This window comes from Bacillus rossius, chromosome 8, assembly GCF_032445375.1.
Source record: "Bacillus rossius redtenbacheri isolate Brsri chromosome 8, Brsri_v3, whole genome shotgun sequence".
Taxonomy (NCBI): domain Eukaryota; kingdom Metazoa; phylum Arthropoda; class Insecta; order Phasmatodea; family Bacillidae; genus Bacillus; species Bacillus rossius.
The window spans coordinates 29993969-30018526 of record NC_086336.1 but is presented as its reverse complement, the minus strand read 5'-3'; the positions used below and the strand labels follow the sequence as shown (position 1 = coordinate 30018526).

General features: G+C 36.4%; 1 protein-coding gene across 1 annotated transcript in view; it reads left to right on the top strand.

The window, feature by feature from the left end:
• Window positions 1–3592: 3592 nt before the first annotated feature.
• Window positions 3593–24558, top strand: part of LOC134535304 (general odorant-binding protein 72) — a 33463-nt gene continuing 12497 nt past the window's right edge. The window contains exons 1-6 of the mRNA XM_063374372.1: window positions 3593–3657; window positions 11482–11560; window positions 13994–14046; window positions 16508–16543; window positions 17184–17301; window positions 17740–17804. Of these exons, the coding sequence (XP_063230442.1) occupies window positions 3595–3657; window positions 11482–11560; window positions 13994–14046; window positions 16508–16543; window positions 17184–17301; window positions 17740–17804 (414 nt within the window). The 5' untranslated portion in view covers window positions 3593–3594. The remainder of the gene's footprint in view (window positions 3658–11481; window positions 11561–13993; window positions 14047–16507; window positions 16544–17183; window positions 17302–17739; window positions 17805–24558) is intronic.

Below are 24558 nucleotides of genomic sequence, written 5' to 3'. Positions count from 1 at the left end.
TCGGTGCTTCCAAATGTGCTGCCTTTTCGTTGTCGGTGCATCCAAATGTGCTGCCTTTTCGTTGACGGTGCTTCCAAATGTGCTGCCTTTTCGATGGCGGTGCATCCAAATGTGCTGCCTTTTCGTTGACGGTGCTTCCAAATGTGCTGCCTTTTCGATGGCGGTACTATCTTTTCGTTGTCGGTGCTTCCAAATGTGCTGCCTTTTCGTTGACGGTGCTTCCTATTTTTTTTTTTCCTTTTTTGATGGTGCTTCCAAATGTGCTGCCTTTCGTTGACAGTGCTTCCTATTGTTTTTTTTATTTTTTGATGGTGCTTCCAAATGTGCTTCCTTTTCGTTGACGGTTCTTCCTATTGTTTTTTTTTCCTTTTTTGATGGTGCTTCCAAATGTGCTTCCTTTTTTGTTGATGGTGCTTCTATTTTTTTAATGATGTTTTGACTCTAGTATTTTAGTAAATTGTTCTTGATTTGACTAGCGTGTTATTCAAACCGGTTAATGTATATAAACGAGTCCTAGACAGTAGGACGCTCAGTTTGTTACTGCCGTCGACTGTGTACGGATCACCTAGTTTGTTTCTTCTGGTGCATAAGTCGTGTAATTGCCTGTTCTTGAGACTTCGATGGCATCTTTACCGACCTTAACGTCGTACTCGATGGAGGATGTATCATCGACTACGGGAACCATGACGTCAGCGCCGACGATGTTGGAGCAGATCCCGTTGGCAACGCCTCTGACAACACTGGAGGAGACTTCGATATGTGCTGTTCCACCATCAGCTGAAGTTTCATCAGCATTGAATACTTCAATTAATGAAGAGCGTACTTCGCATCAGTGCAAATACTGTGGTGCATCATTTACTATCACCTCAAATGCTCGCAGACATGAAAGAAGCGGTTGTTCTAATAATATTCAAAGAATACATTTTCAGTGCAATAAGTGCAATAAACTAATTTCACGTCTCGATAGCTTACATCGTCATTATAAAAAATGCTCCGAGACGTATAATGAACATGGTTATTGATTTGACTCATGTGTTGTACCGGCTAATGAGGCTATATAAGTGATATGAACTTCAGTCCATCTCTGGCTGTGGTGATGACCGGATCGGATAGACATTTAAAGTCATGTAAAAGGCTTGGTCCGTACAATAAGACGACTGTTTGAATCGAGGAATCCATAAGGCTTTAGTAATTTGTCAGTGTTTTTTTTTACTTGTAGTAGTGTAGTATGTATGTAATAAAAGTATTTTTTAAAAGAACTTGTGGTGTTTTTATTTTCTCAAACCAGTCACTTTTGTGGTACTTTTTTAAAATATTAAAGTTGTTTTTTTTATCGACCAGGGATCAAACCAACAACCTTAGTCGATCTATTCAATCAGTATATTTATTGTCAATTTATTTCATGAATTTTGAACTTTTTCCCGTATCTCTAGCATAAAAATTACGCATTTCCAATATGGTGGTCTTGATGTCTGATAGGATGATGGTCGTAGAGGATTTAGAGCCTCTTTACGAATGTTGAACATGGTATATTGAAATTATTATTTTTTACATAAAATTAAACGTTATTGCATCGATCGGGTATCGAACTGAGGACGGGAATCGATCGAATCAATATTTAAATTATTGAGTGATTTATTTAATGAATTTTGGAACTTTTCCCGCATCTCTAGCATTAAAATTACGGATTTCCAAGATGGCGGCTAAATGACAAGATGGCGGGTGTCACAGCAATAATAAATGATTACTGCACTCTAGTGGGTAAGAATTAAACTAAAATGGCGTCAGCGCACTCTCGCCGACGATACATTGATGATGGCTTCCAGCATCGAAGACAAGATGGCGGACATGTCGTCATACTAGGTGACGATATATATGAATGGTAAAAAGTGGTGGGAGTCAGTATGCCAGCACCCACCGCGGGGGGAAGGATCGGTCGCCATTTTTTATTATTTTTTTGCCCTCACCGGGTTCGAACCGAGGACTCCGAGCTCCGTGTCGTTAATGTATGATTTTTAAATATTTTTTATTAAATTTTTATTAATTGAATTTTTTTATAAATTTTAAAAAAATTTCATTAAAATCGGATAATGAATAAACATTTTAAAGATGGCGGCCGTAACGGAAATTTCAACGGTGACGTCATCATCCAATATGTCTGTCATGGCATCCTAGTTTTCAAGGTCATGACCTCGGCGGCTTAGAGCGGCTAGCTCTTAGGAGTTTTAAGCCGCTTTTAGGAATTTGGTTTTTTTCTAGGGCAAAACGACTTTTGAGGATTTTTCGAAATTCTAATTTCTGGATTGTGGAATTTTTTGAGAATTTTTGGCGGAATTTTTTTTACAGAAATTTAAATTTTGACGAATTTTGAGGAATTTTGGGCATTTTTTGCCCAATTTTGGTGGATTTTGACACATTTTGAAGGTCAAATTCAAGGTCAAGGTCAAGGTCAAGGTCACAACCATCCAAGATGGCCGCCGTGACGTCACAATCCAAGATGTCGGTCGGCAAAATCCTCTATCCTCACCCTGGACCCTGTCCCCGGATACCCATTCCTATACTACTTGTGATTTCAGCCATAACAAAAGCAAATTTTCAATTTAACAAGATGATCAATTGTTGTGGCAGAAAAACGGTTGAAACAAAGATGGAGTCTGCCTGCACCTATAACTCTTCCCCTATGTCGACCTTGGGGATGACACCCCAATTCCATAGAAAGATGTCGCATGCAAAACCGTGGTGTGGTTAGGCCCAGAAATGTTTAAAACAACGTGTCCTACAACATTAAGCAGGCTACGAATCACTAATACCACATTGGTGCTTATAAAATAAGTCATACTGGGGTGAGTATCGTAACAGCGACCTTCGCCTCCATGAGCGAGACATCTCAACGATCATGTCAGCCCAGTACCCTCATGCAAATGAGGGGTCTGAAGGAGGACGCTTGGAGAAGTAGTAAAATAATAATATCAAATTAAAGAAAAAACCCTCTCAACGAGCATGATGGTGTTCCTAAAATGGAGCTGGATTCATGTTTTCGCGTCACACATGCAACACGCCAATGCCAGCTATACTCACGGGTCATATGCTCAATGGACAATTTCCACGTATACATTGTTATCGTCTACTAAGGAACCTGAAATTAACTACCCCTCTCTCCGTTACCAAAGAGTTGCTTTCTTAACGCATCCATCTACAACAATCTACTCTTACATTTTCTGGAAATTTGTCCAGCGGAATTTTGAGCACGCTTCATAAGCACCAACGCTGTCATTTAAACCCACCATGCTCTGCTGACTTACTCAAGCTGAGGATGTAGATATCACCTATTAGCGCACTTTACTCGTGACTACCGAGGGAATGAATGTTATTTTCCCATGCCACGCTGTTTCATTACGAAAGGAAGAGTCCCCCGTGCTCACGATGACCACCGGACGCGGCCCTGCAGCGTTGCGGCGAAGGTGACAATCACGCGCAATTTGGAAGAGGACATTACCAACCTTTGTGACACCCCTGCCAAAGTATCGGAAATGTCTCCGAGTATATATGGAACGACGGAACCCAGAGTGACCCCATCTCGCGGTATCTTCTTCCATGAACAGCATGAAGGCGGTGCTGCTTTCTCTGATCTTGGTGATTGCAATTCAGCTTGGGGCTGTGAGTACCGCACATGACGAATTTATCTATCTTCTATATAATTAATTAATTAGTGTGTGTCCCCCGTGCAAATAATCGCACAGTGATTTTTTTTTTGTGTTAACATCTTAGCTATCGGTATATGGCAATTGGTATGAGTAATTTCGCGATAGGAACGGAAATGCGTAAGAATGGTGCACCTGCACAGAAGTCACAGAAAAACATCGAAAAGATGGCATATCCACGTAACTCATTCGTATATAAATAGAGGTGGACGGGATCCCGGAACTCGGGATAAAATTCGGGAAAGAGACCATTCCCGAACTTTGGGAAAATATTTTTTCTCCTCGTGATAATACCTCGGGAAAAACAATTTTTTACTAGTAAAAACCTCCAACAAACTACTTTTTATGTTATAAGTACATTTTATTACGTCACCATATACGTCATGTAACAAACTACAACTTTGCATAAAGCATAAAGCACAAATATATCACAAAAACACACATAAGACTTATATGTGACACGTAAACTCAACACTCGCTTATAAACGCTGTTAAAAATAAACCTCTCAGTAAACTAAGTAGTCAATGTGTTAAAACATATTTTAAATATATTTATTTTTAGTTTTGACGAACGTAAACATCTTGAACGTATTTTTACGTTATGTTTGACAACGAACTTTACGAGAGAATCAATGATCATTATTACCAAACGCGTGACTTCTGTAAGACACAAACACCGTTTTTTAAGAAAGAAACCGAAAGAAATCAACTTGATTTCAAACATGTTATGTTCAAATTTAAGATTTAACAGTAGCTCGTCACGAATGATCAAAAGTAAATTAAGCAAAATGAGAGTGTGATTCAAAGTTGACATGATAATTGTTTACGGTAAATTTTATGAAACAAAATTATCATAACTGTTCCGAAACTATGAAGCGCATAAAATGCACCGACTTTTGAGAAAAATTGTAGGAATTAATTAAAAATTAGTCAACCAAACATGGGTTTGGTTGGATTGGGTTCGGTTCAGTTAGGTTATTACAAACTTGTTAAACAGAATTATATCAAGGTTTTTAAAAGGAGAAACAGAAATGAATACATTTTGTATATTTAACTCGCTCGGTATTACTTTAAAGAATTCTAAGTTAAATTTCGTGACTGAGATTCGTCCTATAAGTTATTTGCAACATGAACAACATGAGAACACATGAATTTGTACCGGTAGAAGTGGGTGTCGGTGTAAATGGGAACTCACCTTATATTGGTTGCACTTGGTTGTGGAAAAATGTGGTTTTATTGATGTATCTCTGGCTCCGTCATCGTGGCGAGATAAAATATGCACCAAAATTTTGATTATAACCATATTATTTTAAACACAAAATGTTTCATCATAATCGGTCCAATAGTTTATGCGTGATACTAAAACAGACAGACCTACAAATATTCAGTAAGAAAATAGAAAATCAATAAAAATTGATTCAATAATAAACTTTTTAATTTAATCTATTTTAACTCAATAATGGGAAATTATACAAACTTTATATGGATTAACAGCGTGTTTTTTGCTAGAAAGGGATAAATAGGTACATTTGAGTTCTTGTTGCATTAATTTTATAATGAATGTTTGTGTGTTCGTCTTCTATGCGTAGCCTACGCGCATTGTAAATTCGTTTAAGTTTGAATTTTACACTCTTGACCTTCGAAATACGAGGAAGGTCACTGTCTAGGTGAGATTCCGATAAAACTACCACTTGAAGCCGAATTTAATTATTTTTGATGAAATTTTGCCATTGCATTGTTGATGCTTTCTTTGCCTCCACGGCAACGGGCTTTTGCAATGTTGACGTCTTCTGCGTATCGATGGCAACTGCTTTTGCAATGGCAACGGCATACCCTTGCGTACGCTCTTGACTGTAATACAAACTTAGTATCGCTGGGCCGTTCGGCCAAACAACTGGACGAGCACAAACACTCCCCCGCACCAAAAATAAAAGTCCCAGAATGAGTAGTGTGCCAGTTTTAATGTTCGCTCAAGTTCACGTTGTTTCCGATGTTAGCAGGTAAACTAACTGTTCGTGATGATGGCAGCACCAGAGTAAGCGCGATGATTGATTTCACTCAACGGCCGTTATCCAAGGGGACACCGTAAACCGCAGGCTGGGTCTTAGGAGGGGAGTAATGAGAGGGGCAAAATCCTCGGGACTTTGCTGCAGAGGGGCCCAGTGATTTATGAGTTTTTTTTATTCGTAACGAAAATATCATTAGAAAGATTACAAGCTGTAGTTAGTGGCTCTAGACTTTGCAGGGCCTGGGATATTTACTTTCACGGAAAATTTGAAAAATTTACTCTTTCAAAAAACCTGATTAACTCATCCTGTAACTTAAATTTAGACTAATTTATTTTAGGATGTTTTGATGTTCTTTCCCGATAAATTATCCTCAGGTTAATTTCAAATTTCCGGTAGAATCGCATCACGATACGTGACAATAAAATATCTAAAAAAAAATTCTAGTACGAAATCATTAATTGACCAGCACATTAAGTAACAAGATAATAAAAAATAACTTTCCTGTTCACATTAATGTTCACATTTTTAACAGAACACTAGAAAAACAAACAAAAAAGAATATGCGCGAAGTCCACGCGCGACAAAAGTAAAACTTCTTGTTTATTAGATATATATAGAGATAAAATATTGGTTTCCTTTTTGAACAATATATAGTATTTTAGAATAGTAATTATGCGGGTATAATCTTAAATGAACCAAAAAAAACTGAGGAGTAGACAAAAAAATCTGCGCTACGAGAATTCCGCGAGAATGCAGCGTCATTCCTATCTCTCCTCTGCCGTCTCCTCTTGCGGCCGTTAGCATGCTAAGCTACGTCTCCCAACGACGTCTTCCCATACGACCGCTAGTGCACAAAGGGGGAGTCGAGCCTAGTCCCCACACGGGTCACGTCACGGCCCCGAGCCAGGAGTCTACGGCCGGGTCCACGTGCCCCTTCACGTGGTGGCGCACAAGTTACACAGTTTCAGTCTATCCGGAAACCACTGACGTACTCTCTTCTACCGGTTACCTCGCCACGTATCTAACTATTCCTTGCGGGCGATCGGACTTTTCCTAACGTTCGGAAACTGTAGCGACCTCAGCAAAGAAGTTTCACTTCAGAAATGAAAAGCAGCGCGTGGTGCAGGCCCTGGGAGACTGCCCGGCTTGCTGTGCCGTGGGACCGCCCCTGGTTGCAAGGCCTGCCACACGCTCAGTTATGGCCGCGGCTGTGGGGTTTGAAACAGTTGCACATCGCCCCCGGGTCCTTAGCTTGTCTCGACGGCCCTGACCGGCAGCATCCTACAGGGAAGTACTCGTCACAGCACCACCTTCATCTTTCACGACCCATGTTTCCAAGTCACGGCGTTGTTAAAGTAGAGTGCTTATTTCTGTTAGCGCTCACCAACAGCTGTCAGGAGCACAGACGCTTTATCAGCGGCATCCCGTAAAAATATGAACTCCGCCCAGCTTATTACGACTAGTTATATTTCATAAGATGCGATATACCGTATACATAAAAGTGATTGACTATGTAAAAATATTTACTAAAATTTTATATTATATGTTAAAAATATTATTCCTATCTGCACTAGGGTTGTGCATTATACTGTAGTATTTTCAATGTTAGATTAAATTGATATTTTTTGCACTCTGTTAAAACACGACATAGCCTACACGTATTTACAAACAAAATAGTGACATAATACCGACCTTTATTGTACTCATATGGTTCGTTATGGAAACAGTGTTGGTTGACACTATCTTTTTAATAACCTGAAAGATAACTTGTTCATAATAAAAATTATGTGTAACATCTTAGCATCTTGGCATTGGTAGGAGTATTTTCGTGAATGTAACAAAAGTTGTATGGAACGGAAATAAATTACCACCGTGCTGCATCCTTGGCGGATGTCAAGAACCAATTTTCACAAAGACAAATGTAAACGTTAAAGTATTAACTGTTTAATTATTTTAACAAGATGGGCAGTATTTTAATAAAATTGTTTGACGGAAATCAGCCCAAGGTTTCACTGAAAGAAATGGTTTTGCGGCAACCTACAAAATAAATTTTGCAGCCCATTCTTTCAAGAATTATTTGTAGCACCCACAGATATTTAGTTGTACATAATGTATAATTTTGTCAGCTCTGCAAAGTTTGTTTGGTGGAGCACACTATTGGGGTTTTGTAACAGTGTTTCTTACTAAAGTATTGTTGGCACTAATAAAGTATGCTGTAGCGCACAAAATAATTTAGTGGGCCAACCAGGAGTGGTCTGTGGTCTAAACAAAACTCTAAACGGCGCATGCGCAGTGTTCGTTTACGGAACTATTCCCATATTACACCACGGTTTCCGCTACCGCTACCCAAGCACATTTTCTCTTTTATGGACGAGGACAATGGACGATTACACGAGACAAAAGCTATGCGAATGGGGGTTGAGTAATCTCACGGAACTATTTGACGTGACAACGTCTAATAAATCGATGAACGCCGGCTGCACGCACGAAAAAGTGTCCCACTATGGATGTCCCACTACGGATGTTCCTGTTTGCTCATTGTACGCATGCGTGGCATCTCTCTTCATGCTCATTGTACGCATGCGTGGCATCTCTCTTCCACTCGATTGGAACGACCATTGATTTGACTTTTCAATCATATTTTCGTAGTTTTAATTATTAATATTATGTAATTTAACGATCGTCCACCAATTTTCAGCACAATCGGTACGGTTATTTAAAAGTAATGTTGAATATTCAAATACGTTTTGAACCAACAATGATGTTTTACAGTTACACATAATAATACAAATTACAACCGGGATCTTTTGCACAATGTTTTAAAAAAATATTGTAACACATTATAAATCAGTTTGGTGTATTTGGGATGCGTATTTGTTATAAAATCGAGTTATTAAAACGAAATAATATTATTCCCCTATCGTGAACAAAATTTTTTTTAACGATATATATATAACATCTGAAACTACATTTTATTATAATATTGCCTCGTGGCTGAGCGGTCAGCGGCGCTATTTTCTAATCGCTAGGTAGTAGGTTCAAATTCCGGCAGGTGTGAAATTTTTTTGAACCTGTAAAAATAAATACGGCGCACGTAACATTTCAAAAGTAATAAATATATTTGAATAATGAATGCAAATAAAAGTAAATTTATTAATTAAATTGTACATTTCATTTCACTCCTTTGTATCAAATATTGTAATACAATATTTGTTTGTATCCATACAAAATAGTGATAATTCAATAAAATGATTAAATTTTATTCACAAAAGTATGCAGAGGTAGAAATTATCATACAAAAGATAGAAAAATTAAGAAAAAAATTCTTCCTCAAAGAATATAATATTTTTAATGCCTAAATGGTTTGGTTGCAAAAACCTATTGCGGCTCAGTCTCAGGCCGAATATGATATTTCCTTTTCTTCTGGATCAATCATTTCATCAATGCTTTATTATGATGTTGTCACGTTAAACTATCGTCCGTAAACCGACTTTACAGACAACCAATTTTTTTTTTCAATTTATATGGACTATTACAATTTTATTGATAATTTTGTGTAAAATGGTTTTACTGTGGGTTAGCCATATGCATGTGGTCGCTGCCGAAACGTAGCCTATAGTACCCAAGACATGTAAGTCATGTTATGAATTCATTAAATCCTTATGATTAATTAAGATAATAATATAAACTAAAGACCAGCTTTTTCGTAAATATTTATGGACGTATAGGTAAAAATTATAACTGTTATAACTCTGCACTATCAATTGAGGTTAGGTTTGTGTACCCTATCATTGATTTGTCCAATAATTACACACATATCATTGGTTTGACGAGCATAATTCAAATCTTAGGCCTACTGTGTTGGCAATAACTGATTAAAATTAACTTGAAGGAATGTATTAAGAATTATACTTGTAACTATCAAATGATTCTAACAATGCCTTCACGAACCTTGTTTGCAATTCACGTACCTATTAGTGTACCGTACCTAGTTAAAAAAATTCCCATTTTGTGTGTTAATATGTATTAGTCACCACTGTATTTTTTTTTCATTCTGAAGACCCTTCAACAATAGGGTATGGAGTATGTCAAGACAAGTTGTTTTCAGCAGTTCCTTGAACTCGCTGAACCAAACCGGTGACTATAATATTAAGGAACTACGCTATTGCAAATATTTGTTCAACTACCACTTTGGTAAATATGTAGAGTAGCGGTATTTTCGGAAAAAAATGCTAAAAATCCAAAAAAAAAAAACTTTTATTATATGCTCTTTCACTTCCTCTTTTCAAAACAACCGGCGGAGATAAGAAATTCCAAATACTTTAGGAGATATCGAATTTTTTAATTTTGCAATACAAGACCTGTGCAACCATTCGACCAAAGCAATTTTTGTTATTTTGCCGTGTGTTTATGAATGCGTAATTAATAAAATGGTCGATTAGGTTAGGTCAGTTACATTATTAATACTTTCAAACTAAGCGGACATTAAAAATAATGTGAATTCATTTAAATGGTTGTTTATTTTAAAGTATTTATAATGTAACTGACCTGACCAAACAAACCGGGAAAAAGGATGAACAGTAGGAACTCACGTAATTTTGTTTTACTTATTACTTGCGCAACAATATCCAAATAACAAAAATAAAACATTAAAATTTTAAACGTTAAAAACTCACCTAAGTTAAAGGCGGGTACATTTCCTTTGCCATTAGTAGAAAATAATGTAGTCGTTCACCTACGTTGCGAAAAAAAATAATCATACTCGTAAACAAGAAACAATGGTGGCCGCATGAATGCACAGGTATTGTGATGAAAATTTAAAAAATTCGATATCTCCTAAAGTATTTGGAATTTCTTATCTCCGCCGGTTGTTTTGAAAAGAGGAAGTGAAAGAGCATATAATAAAAGTATTTTCGGATTTTTAGCATTTTTGTTTCGCAAATACCGCTACTCTACATATTTATCTTGTTGACCTTAACTTCAATGTGTGGAACTTACAAAGGTAATTAGTAGTGCCGACTAAAATATTAGTTGGTGACCACAACTCAAGTTTGTGGTTCCTACAAAGCTACTTAGTAGTGCAGACAAATCTCTTTATTGGGTGCCACAATTGCAGTTTCTGGAAAACACAAAGCTATTTGGTACCGCTGACAAAACCATTCTGTATAGACCACTAAACAATTTCCTGGTGACCACAACAGAAATTTGTGGAACCCACAAAGCTATTTGGTTGGGTCCATAACACTGTGCTTTGGGACCCACAAAAATGTATTTGTTGTACTTGCAAAATAATTTTGTCGACCTTCCATACATTTGTTAAGCTAACCAAACAGTTTAGTGCTATCTAGTAAACCATTTACTAGGTAGTTACAAAGTAATTTTGTAATGCTAACAAAATATTTTCAACAAAATACATTTAGTGGCAACCACAAATTATTTGGCAGGGTGTATACTAACCAAATAATTTTGTGGTGGCCAATAAATTATTTGTGGATGCCACAAAAAATTTTTTTGTGTTTTTTTGTTGGTTTTATAGGCGGGTACGGAAACTTAGTGTTTCGCGTCCATAAATTTAGTTGAAATCACACAATCTGCATTATTTTAAAGAATTCTTCATTATGTTTTGAGTCTGAGTTTCGTATTATAAGTGTATTAGAACACATGAATTTGCTCGTCACCGATATTAGATGTTACACATCACTGGCAAGCACTGAAAGACTCTCTAACATTTGATTTTATATAAAAATGTATTTGACTGATGTTTGCTTCAGGCTATGACTCTGGCTCAAATGAGGCAAGCCACCAAGCTGGTGAGGAACACGTGTCTACAGCGAACCGGCGCGTCTAAAGGTGAGTTTAAGAAAACTTATGAACGATACTTTAAGAAGGCTTTTATGTACAACCAATAATGCTTAAAGAGGTAACGTTTAACCGGAAGTAACATGCAAATATCCATTACAACTAATAAAAATGATATTTGTCACTTTTTTTGGCTGAACGGAATTAATGTGAATGGATTTCGCTAGCACCAATCGTAGCATATTCATTACAATATAAAATTGCATCCAATTGGAGTGTAAATTTTTTTTTTTTTTTTTTTACCAAAAGCTAATATATCATGAATAAATTCAGTTACGAATAAGTTCGGTTTCTTTTCACTAATTAACAATTGTTTTAGCCAACGCTTTAAACTAGACAGAGAAATACATAATATAAAGAAGTTAATTTGTAAATTGGCAATAAGCTTATAGCTAATCGAAAGAACTCAATTTTAATATTTAAAAAAAAAAAAATGGCGACTGATTAATTCAACAAATAAACCTTGTTCATAGTAATGATTTAACAAAATAGTGTTTTAAGCCAAGTTTTGATAGCTTCTGGCACAATAACACTGAAGTTCAAAATCATAAGTTCACGTTAACTCCACAATTCAAGTTTTTAGTGCTTATATATATTTTTACAAGCCATACTTTACAACCAAACTCAATATCACAATATGTTTTACAAAAATTTTAATATTATTTAAAATTACTATCGCGCAATAATTAAAGAAAAATTATTTCTTTGGGGAATTTTTTTGTTTTGTTTTGAAAGGGTAGTGACATGTTCTTCATTGTGAATATAATCTTTTTTTTAAGCAAAGACATAGGTTTACAGTTTCTCGAACGAAGCAATTAGCCATTTTGGCTTTGTTAAGCTAAAACAATTTATAAAGTTTGGTGTTTATCAGTCCTTTAGCTTTTATAGGGGGGGGGGGGGGACATTTAAAAAATATTCTGGAGGCGTGTAACAACTCTATAATGCAGCGCATGGAATTTCTTGAACGGAAGTCCTTTTTATTAAACTGTTTTATTTGTAAATTAGTTATATTATACAACAAAAGGCAGGCATTGCCAAGTATTCAATACGAATTTACAGAGAAGTATAAAAATGTTTATTTTAAATCTAAAAAAGTATATTTTCTTAGTAATAACAAGACTATCACTGTTATACAGTTTGCCATAAAAATAACAATAAATTAATTAACATTAAAATAAAAATATTAAGTATTGAAATGTGATATTTGAATGGCAACCTTAGTTTTTATGAAATGAGACTAAATAAATAGTCTATTATTAATTAACAACTTCATAGAGATTAATTTCATTGAGAAAACATTACATCCTAAGGTTAACGTTTATACGTTATTTAACCATCATTAAGCTCATGTCATTTTAAACAGAATATAAAAGCATATGAAGCGCAGAAAAAATAAATAGTGCCTTTTTATCTTTAAAACCTGAGCTCGTTCACAATAATATTTTGTACGTTTGATGCAACCTGTTTAATATTATTCACGAAATGATCTCACGACTAGCTGTGTGTTGAAACACTGCACTTGTTTCGTGACTAAGTTTCATTCACGTTCATACCAACTGCGGGGAAAGGAACACAGCAATAATTATTCTGCGGAAAAAAATGGGCAAAAAATGAGATTTTTATATTGTAAACGGCCACCAATCAGGAGGGAAAAACCCGCTGCAGTATATTGTACGTTTATTTTTATTCCCCGCGGTAATGCCTGTCCCTCATTATAGCCATAAGCAAAGTTATTTGCGATTTTATCGGTTACAAATGTATCCTTAAATTGATTTGCACCCCAGCTGCATGTGTCCGGTTCTTCACGTTAGAAATTACAGTAAATTTACGGACTTTTCATCGAAGAATGCACCTGAGATAAATGAAGAGTTCGTAGTTTCAGATAACTGAATATCCATATAATCTACGCTATACTTAAACTTCCGAATTCAGTTTTTCGGTGTAAACGTACAAGAGGAAGAAATGAGTGTATTTCTGCACGAGTATTAGCCAGTTCTTGTATGTTTTTTTTTTTTGCCATACCAAGATTATTTTGATGGATTAATGTTCAAATACAGTTAAATTTGAACCAGTAAATGTATGAAGATCAAGACAAATTTACGAAGATCCCTTTAAAATTTTTACCAAATTTCTTCGTAAATTTAAGCTGAAAATTTTAACTGAGTAACTAACTCGCTGTTGAGACGTAAAACGCAAATGAAATATAATAAAAATGCAAATATGATATTATTTTTGATTCAGTATGCAGTTAAATTGGGCATTGACCAAATTATATGGTTTTGTACAGCTTATAATATTACATTTGTTTTAGTTTTTAAATGCGTTTTTCGTTCTCATGGTTTAATGTGAAACAATAATGTTGCTTTAAGCATCTATGTTACAAAAATATTAAATTAAAACAAATGAAACCATTTTCCCCCACAGATAGCGTCGAAAAAATGCAGATTGGAGAATTTTCAGAGGATCGCAAACTTAAGGTGAGAAATAAGTTTTTTGTTATCTTACGAGTAGGTACTCATTACCAATCATGAAATAGGTGAAATAAAATCATATATATTGTGAAACGATACACACAATCACATTGTTGATTTGATGTATATTGTTGAAAATTAACTAACAAGAAATATTACATATTGCTATTTAAATATTCGTAAAAAAAAATTGTGTTGGTGATGGAGTGATAATAGTGGTTTGATATTTTCTTCCACAAGGGTGCAGTTGTGTAACCTGATTTTATGACAAATAAATACTTCAACACGAAAAATCATTTATCCAGCCGGAAATTACTTACAGCTTTGTGCTATAATTTTACATGAAAAAAGGGCATAGACACACTCATTTAATTGTTGAAGTGTAATGATATTGGCAACCAGGTTTTTATTGGATAAAGGTACCTGTTATAAGAAACTTAATTTATGTTTTATTTCTTTCGGTAAGTAGTTTTTGATATTCCGTAAAAAAGGTGTTCTAAAATATTTAATGGGCCTTTTAAAGGCACTTGTTTCTTATAAGATGTATGCCTTTTATACCGCCCAACCGCCCACTAATGAAATATAATTTTTACGGGCGAATAATTTTCCTCATACTTACTTTAAGGAAAAATAGGAAAATATATGTCTTATTTTTTTTCGTAAGGAATCGCCTAGTGTGAACTACCCGAATTAAAGGAAATACAAGCAGCCATGTGCAGTATTTACCATTCAGAGCATAGAAGCCTTTTTAGTGACCGCTTTTATATAAGCCTTAAGGCCAGTTCTACAATGATAAGGAAACGAAGACGGATCAAGTAAACAGAGACGTACCTATCTCACGGAACAGAGTTTCTACAATGGCACGCAGACGGAGATTAGCTCAGCAATGCTGAGCTCTTCTGTTTATGTTGCTCCGTGCGACCAATAGAGGCCGAATACTTGGCTGCGTTTGTAGGCATGTTTGTTTATGTTTTAAGTATGTTAAAAATTGTTACAGCTACAAGAAAATCCAGTGTTTTATTATTAATTTTACATTTATTTATGTAAATTATGTATGTCCGTTCTATGATTTCGAAACATAATATTTTTTTTGAAGTACAATCTCATTGGTTGCCGTTTGTTACGATTCCGAGCTTGTGGAAGCGGAAGACGCTATAGTTAAGTATTTCAGAAGATCCATCTCCGTTTACGTTCCATTGTAGAACGGGTCTAAAATGTTTGTTCTCCCTCTTTTTAGTATCATGTCATTTGTCAGGCCTAGAGTATAACGCTGAGCATAGATGGACGTGCAGTTAACCACAACATACTGTAGGTTAGGCGTCATTCTAAAGCAGATCGAGGCTCCTCAGTGGCCGTGATTGCTAAGGTCTTAGTTTGGAGGGTCCTGTGTTCGATCCCGACGTACCCTAGACATCACTCATGGCCAGTTGCGCCATTCTGCCCTTCGATCTGCAATTCAAAGATCTTAGCTCAAGAAAGATCTATGGATCATTCTTCTAAACGTTGCACCAACACATACTGGGATTACAAGATCTAGAGTTCAAACATTTCCAATCTGCGACAACAGGTATCAGCAGATTCTAAGTAATTTAAGGAGGATTTTTATTAGTGGGCTGGAACGATATGAGTCGCTTGTGACTCGGCGAGCAGATGGTTAATGCAATCATAGCAGCACACATAGTCACTGCCTCGTCTTTAGAATTTTAATAACTGAAAACACATATTGGTATTTAAAAATTAATACAAAACGAAACAGATATGAAAAGTAATCACGATGAAATTAAATATTTAAACATTAAACTAAAATAAAATTTATACATTTAAAATATGCGTATTTCGCGTGAGAAGAGGTTGTATGTACCACCAGAATATGTAAAATTATAATACGTGTGTTGTATATAATTTGCAATATAAAAAGTAATATAATATTTGCGTCTGAATATTTACATGCATAATGTCTGTGTAAATACCGGCAATGTCTGCTCGCGCAGTGTCGATCCGAGATCATTGCTATGATCCGTCTCGAGAGTCGGTTCACATAAAAGTTCCCGATGATCTTCGCTCAGCGCTCACAGCACAATGGTGCAACAGAAAAAGTGATTATAAGATGATCAAACCGGCTTATGACTTGAGATGCGCCTGAACTCTTATGGTGCACTTGTCATCAGTCATGAGCCCCGAGGCGGTACCACCAGGTGGTTTGGAGCCCACTGTAACCTTGGAGATCCCATCACCATAAGGCTCTGTACGTAACCGCGCGACGTTAAACACTTATCAAACCAATCAAACAAAAAAGTTTATTACTTTGAATGCTATGCATCCATGTGAGGTTCGTTTGACTTACGGAATAATTCTTGATATTATATTTTAACACTAAAAAAAAAGTAAAATACCAAGCAATGGTTTTGTTGCATGATATATATTTTACCGTTATTTTAAAGATTGAACTTTCTTTTTTTTGTTCCAGTGCTACACGAAATGTGTGATGAGCATGATGCAAAGTGTAAGTATTTCATCATAATTATCTTCTTTTAAACTAGAGCAATACGTTTTCGTATAACAAGGATAGTACACCTAAATGGTTACATGCCATACCAAAACATTGATATGGCTAACAAATTGTGAATAAGAAATAACTTTAAATTTATTTTTAGTTTGTTATATTGTAGTAAATGCAGTGAGTTTCGCATAATATAGTTTAATGTTAGAGCTGCAACAATGCGTTCACTGAATGGTTCTTGTAATGGGGAAGAATGATTTGAAACATTTATATGGACATGCGTAATTGCTCGTGTTCGCTGTAGAGAAACCACAAGAATGGACAAGAAAGATGAATACGCAGGTACACAGTAAAATTAGCCAAAATCAGCTGATGTCAAATGTGTGAATGCATAGACAGCACAGAGGTTTCCGAGGAAGGAATTAGAGCGAAACTTTTCACGGCACAGACATGCAATCACACATTTGACATCGTCTGATTTAACTTGTTTTTCTGCGTGTTTGTGTAATCATCTTTCTTGTCCATCCTTGTGGTTTCTATGTGACATACAGTGAAATACAGCCATAGCGAATATCCTTAAAAAAATGTTTTCAATCTGGAGCAATATATTACTACTCCATTGTTTGTTTGGCAACGCCCGCAGTTCAAGAACAACAAGCTGAACCCCGACGGAGCTATGTCTATAGCCCGGAAGCTTCTCCCGGACAGCCACAAGGAGAGGACCGTGGCTACTATTGGCCAGTGCAGAGAAGCAGCAACAGGTCAGTGCAACAACTGCATAAGTAACAATACAACATTAATAAATACGTATACATACCTGTTAACATTCAGTTCTCTTTCTCCGATTTTTTGACAGAAAAAATAATATTCAGTATCCCAATACACCATGCAATTTAATATGTTAACATTTTAACTTTCTAAAGTTTTCACTTGAATAAAATTTAAATAGACCTACATGAGTAAAAAATGATACATTTCCTCAACTTTAATTTCGCCTATTTCTCAAATTCAAAAGAGCTTTTACAAAGGCCGAGTTGTCTCAGCATTCTAATTAATTGCTTAATATAAATTTGTCACACGAGTTCGCAAATTGTTGTCTGTATTTAAAAACAGTTATATTTCATGTCAACTTAAATTAGAATTATTTATTGAATTTTCCACTTCTTCCCTAATATAATGTTTTAATCATTATTTTTCAGGCGTGGAGGACTCCTGTGAGATGTGTTTTGCAACTGTGAAATGCATGTACAACGCCGATCCTGAGGTATGCTGCTGCTGCAGACTATTGTAAACTCCTGGTTTAATGATAAATCTCTTTAAAATAGTTGAAAAGGCCGGTTTCAAACTGTCAGGTTATGTTCTGATAACCTTCCGATTAAAATGTGTTACAAACAAAATTGGCCGTTTCACAACCTACAGTTAACGTTTAAACATTATTTTACTATCATCCAATTTGTGGTTATTTTAATCAGAATACCAAGCATCGGTTAAAGTACAACCAAGTCTTTTGTAAACATTATATAAAATTAAAATAAAAAAGTGAATCAGTTTTTGAAGAACTCGCCACTGATGTGTAAACATCTAATATCACTAACGAGCAAATTCATGTGTTCTTTGGTTGCAAATAAACTTATAATATGCGTTACTCGGGTAATTGCGTTTCTTGCGTAGTTTATAAACCCAGCTATAGAAAAACCACATAACAATGCGTCCAGCTGTTCAATGCCGAGCGCGATAAATATTCGCTTACAAACTACGTATTTTCGCCACCCGCCGCTAGAATTGGCTGCCTGAATCGTAAACGTTGATTGCCACTATCATGCACAGATGGTAGCATACAAAAGCACAAACAGAAGGGAATTTTAAACTATCATAAACTGCTCCGATAAAGTCTAAAGACTTTAAAAAAATACTAAACCCCGACTTTGAACCTGATTTTCGACAAAGAATTTTACTAAAATACTGCCCATCTTGATAAAATTTTCTAGACTGGTAATACTGTACATGTTAGATTACTATAAATTATAATAACGTATTAAAGAATAGTTCTACTATTATTAAGTATTACTTTTTAATACCTAGCAAATTTAATTACAGTATAACTTTGATTAATAAAGGAAATGAGGTTGTTCTGACCCCCGGGGGGTGGGGGGGGGGGGGATGTTATCACGGATAAGAGAACATCACGGATAATCGAATTCAAATGTACTTAGGTTATACAATACAGCAAAAATTTGTAAGTAATTTATACAAAACAAATGTACAAGCAATTAGTGTCACTAATGATTAATTTTTAAAAATATGTATGAATGAAATTATTTGTAATGACATAAAAGACACAGTTTCAATGAAAAATATTAATTTTATATAAAATATGCATTACCCATAAAAAATAATTAATTTTAATTGAGAACCCGGTTAACCGAATGCTCGGTTAATCGGTTCACGTATTATCGAGATTCTAATATAATTAGATTTTATTTTAAGTAAAAATTAAGGATATAGGTCTGCCTAGTATAATATAATTAATCCAATCATTGGTGTACGCAGATGAGTGTTTTGGGGGTTAAACCCCCCCCCCCCCCCCATAAATAAATTCAAGAAAATTGTGAACGCTCGTTGTCGGAAGTTTCGCACTGAGAAACGAGCGAGATGACATCATCGAACAGTCCAGTTGGTAAGCAAACGTAATCAAAGTCGAATCGCAGTGGTTGGTCGTGACTGGTCAGTTTCAGTTCTCGAATCGTGGTGATTGGTCTGTGTGTACTAATCAGTACAACTCAACTTCGATTAGGTTTTAGTTTTGCTTAACAGAATTGGGCATTGGTTAGCAGTGGTGATTGCAACTCTGCGACTTCATTTCGTACAAAACTCCATAAAACTGTTAACACATGGGGGAAAAAGTTTTTTGATCATAAAATAAGTCAGGTATGTTTAACATGAAAAAGAAAGTTGTATTATCGTGAGATGGGAAATTTTAAATTAATGTTTCAAACATTGGAAAACTGAAACTTGAATTTCTCGCCTTAGTTGAAATGAACCACATTGAGTGTGAGACGGCATGAAGTTGTGTTTGGGTCAGTAGCTCTGTGGCCTCAGCTCAATCCGTAGGTGTTTATATTCTGTAGGTCAGTCATCGCTAGGTCGTTAAGTGGAGCGCACACTTTTTTTAACTGCTCCGAACGACAGGTTAAAAATGTTGGCCCTGTGATCATTAGTACATATTTGAACATACATATTTAACATAGTACATATTTATATGATAGTACAATCCAGAGCCTATTTTTAGCTCACCTCCGCTAAAAAAATATATGTATATTTCTAAATCGGTTTTACTGCACTTCAACTGTTAGTTGTTAACATCCTTACAATGAAATTATATATCAATTGATTATTTTGCCAACGTCAACTTATTAGGGATAAGTTCGTAAAGTGCCTACTTAGGTCCGTTAGGTTAATTATTATTTTGGCAAAAGTAGTACTAGTTATTTACTTCTTTTATGTATTTTTTTTATATTATTAGGATTGTGTAGGTATTTAAATAGCGTAATGTAAACATACTTACGTGTATTGAAAGAAAAATTGCGTACAAACTACAAATCTATAATAGCTAAGATTTGAAAAATCGAATTCGCTGCTATTCTATTTATTTACTTATGAAATAAATGAATACATTGGAATAAAATCAAAAGTTGAAGAGATTTCTCTACTAAGCTAAGTTTTATTTCAGTTTATATTTTTATTTTTATTCAGCTAGGTCTTCCAAGGACCACTCACATGTTCCCCAAGTTCCTGGTTAACGGAATTTTTAGGTTTGGTATTTTTAATTTTTAAGTAATAAGTAATGATATTGGTTGTTTTTATAGGTCACATTGTATAATAAAATATGGGCAAAATGAAAAGTTACCGATGAAAAGTCTATGGTCTTTGATATATTATAGTAATATTAATTTTTACCATCTATGTAGTTTTTCTTAAAAATATGGAGCAACACTCCCCGAAAAATATCCTGGGTACGCCTATGAATCCAATGGACTGAGGAATGTATTAGTAGTATATAAATGGGGCTCCTGAAACAGGATGCAGGATGTGGATTGATGATTGTCGACCGCCATCTTGGATTGTGACGTCACGGCAGCCATCTTGGACGAGCGTAACGGGACACAGCGTAACGGGACATAACGTAACGGGACATAACGTAACGGGACAAGTAGATCACGGCGGCCATTTTGGATCCGCCATTTTGGATCCGCCATCTTGGATGACGTCATTTTGTTATCTCGAACTTTCCGTCATTTTGTTTTCCGCCATTTTGGATTATGACGTCACCGTTGCATTTTTCGTTATGGCCGCCATCTTTAACTTTTTTATTTATTATCCGATTTTAATGAAAATTTTTTTAAAATTTATAAAAAAATTCATTTAATAAAATTTTAATAAAAAATATTTAAAAATCATACATTATCGACACGGAGCTCGGAGTCCTCGGTTCGAACCCGGTGAGGGCGAAAAAAAATTTAAAAATGGCGACAGGCTCCTTCCTCAATGACGGCTGCTGGTAGACTGACTTACCCCCACCACTTTTTTTCAAAGCATATATATCGTCACCTAGTATGACGTCATGTCCGCCATCTTGTCTTCGATGCTGGAGACCACCATCTTGTTTTCGGCCGATAGAGTATGCTGACGCCATGTTAGTTTAACTCTTACCCGCTAGAGTGCAGTAATCATTTATTATTGCTGTGACACCCGCCATCTTGTCATTTGGCCGCCATCTTGAAAATCCGTAATTATTTAGCTAGAAATTCGGGAAAAGTTCCACAATTCATTAAATAAATCACTCATTAATTTACATATTGATTCGATGGATTCCTGTCCTCGGTTCGATACCCGATCGATGCAATAATGTTTAATTTTATGGAAAAAAAAACAATAACTTCAATAAACCATGTTCAACATTCTTAAAGAGACTTTAAATCCTCTACTACCATCATCCTATAAGCCATCAAGACCAACATATTGGAAATTCGTTATTTTAATGCTAGAGATTCGGGAAAAAGTTCAAAATTCATTAAATAAATTTGTAATCTATATACTGACTGATTAGATCGACTAAGCTCCTTGGTTCGATCCCTGGATGATACAATACAACTTTAATTTAAAAAAAAATACTAAAAAAGTGACAGGATTGAGAAAATAAAAAACACCGCAAGTACTTTTAAAAACTTTTATTACATACATTCTAATCTACTACAAGTACAAAAAATAATACACAGACAAATTACTAAAGCCTTGTGGATTTCTCGATGTCTGCATCTGCCACCCACGAATTGAAGCGAGGTGGAAAGCCCCACCACTTGACGTAGGACAGTCCATTTCTTCGTTTTATAATCTTCTCCACCAAGTACATATCAGGATACAACGTAGGCTGAATCTCTTCGGCATAGAAGCCGCCACGGATAGGTTTGTGGTCCAAATCTTCGAGGTAGTAGGTCCTAGGCTCTGATTCACGAACATGTGTCACACGGAAAATTCGGGACTCCAGTTCGCAGTGAAACCTTTCTCGAAGATACCTTTCTGCTTGGAGATTCGCACAATGTCGCCGACGTTAGCTTTACGCTTTCGTGGATCTTTCTTCTTCGTGTTGGGAAAAACTGTTTGAAGCAGGCGATTATTCTTTACGTCCTTTGGCTTCATTTTCGTGGTAGAATGCACAGTGGAATTATACTCGCTTATTAGTTTCGGCAAGATGTCAAGCCACTTGTAATTTCCGTTAGCCGTGAACTGCCGCCACATCTTGGAACGCAAAGTTCTGTTAAACCTTTCGACAACGGAGGCTTTGACGTTACTAAATGTAGAGTAGTGTTTGATGCCATACTTCTTCATCAAAGCCTTGAAGGTCGCATTGTAGAATTCTTTCCCGAGGTCCGTTTGCAGGTGCGACGGTACACGTCCATCACGCAAAATATTGTTCATGGCCTTGGCTACGTCAGTTGCAGTCTTTGATTTGACAGGTCTAGCCCAAGCGAACTTGCTATAAACATCGATGACTGTCAACATGTACTTGAAACCTTTATTCAATCGGGAATACGGTATCATCTCAACAAGGTCCGCCTGGAATAAATCATCAATTCCACGAACTATGACTTTGCGACGAAGGTATTTCCGTCTAGCAGGAGCATGAAGTTCGCGAGCGATTCCGGTTCGACTCATTGTATGTAGCCGGCTTCCTTCAGTTCTTCAAGTATAGAGACTATTTCGTTGATGTGCGAATAGTTTCCTACACTAAGCGATGCATGTAGAATTCTAAGGCGATCAACTAATTCATTAGGGTCGTCCCAATATACATAGTCAAATGTCTGACCACTTTCTAGCTTTTTTAAACCTTCGCCATGTATTGTTAGTTCACTGAAGAGATTAGCGAGAATGTCGATTTTTTCATGATCTACGTCTTTATATACACCACTATCTGGATCGTTATCGCGAAAATGTGCATTGGTTAGCTCTAGCAGTTTTTTGTACTCTTGTAAGTCGTTGTGAGAATATCCTTTAGGCTCCCTGCGAAACAGCAATTCGTACAGACCGGGGTCCCGCGCGTTTTGAACTCTGCTACGCGCACGATATTTCCTGGTAGAAAGTCTATTTCTTTAGCACCGAGGAACCATTTATTATGTTTTCTGTACACTCCGTAGGTCGTGTCATTATTCCGGCTCGTAAACGATATCAGGTATGGTCGGACCATTGCATTAAATTGATGTCCCTTTTTCGGTATTTTTTTCTTGTGCATGGACTCTGTACTTGTTAAGTCCTCTTCTTCTCGATCTGGTTCATACTTTCTCTTCTTTACAGTCGGCATTTCATCTTCAACTTCTGTCTTCACAATGAAGGCTGGTTCTTCCTTGTTTTTAAGTTCGTCGAGGCGACTAGTGATTGGTTTAAATATCTCCTCATTTTCCATCTCACGTGCAAGTCTGGTTCGTCTAGCAAGTAAATATTTTTCGCGAACAGACTGTATAGCTCGATGAAGGTCACTGGCCAGGTCCGACATTGTACTGGCTGAAAACTTATTGCAAGACATCCTTTTATACTTTTTTATTCGTTCGCAGAAACTTCTTTCTTGTGTTTGGCCAAATCTAAATTTGTTGACGATTGAGATAGTGATGCTTTCAGACTACTTTGAAAAGTCCTCAGATCGTCCCGTCTTTGTGTATTAGAAACTTCGATCATGTCGCGAATGCGAGAATCCGAAGCTTCCACGCGCTGGTCTATGGCTACGAGGTACTCAAGTAATTCCTTTTTCACCCCGTCTATTTTTTGAGCCAGTAGCGAAATGTATTTGCGGATAACGTCGTCATGAGACTTGAGAGAAGTACGTAAGTCTCGACTGCTACGACCGAATTTCGAAATGCTATGACTCATGTTTGGTGATAAACTGATCGAAACCTCGTCTGTACCTGCCCTTATATAGAGGCCAGTCTTTGACTATAACTAGGAATCCGTGTTCTTCTTTCCAACACAAGGAGCACATGTCTTTGAATTCCTGGAATGTCATGTCGGTGTTTACGTGATCATCATAAGCGTGGCGTAAATTAAGTTCGTCCATGCGAAACAAAACTATGACATTTGCGTTGTCTCGTAGGAGATGTTTTGGAATACGACTGTACGTCTGACACAGGTAAACGCAGTCTACCTTGGCGTGTCTGCCCATGGAAAAGTACTCTTGTATTATGCCTTGTTTCTCGCACATTACATCGTCGAAAACAAACACGGAATTGGCTTTTGCTTCGCTTGGAGGTACAACATCGGTATTATCGCTAAACGGAAAATACTCCAGACCATCCACAGATCGTAGAACAGTTGCTAGGCGCTGGTACTTTGGCTGTTGCAACGACTTGGAATACAAGTAAACGTTCTCGAACCGAAGACCATTTGGTTCCTCCAGTAAACTCAGTAAAACACACGTTTTACCGCAGTTGGACGGACCCGCCATTATGCAACGTACGGCAGAAGGCAACAGT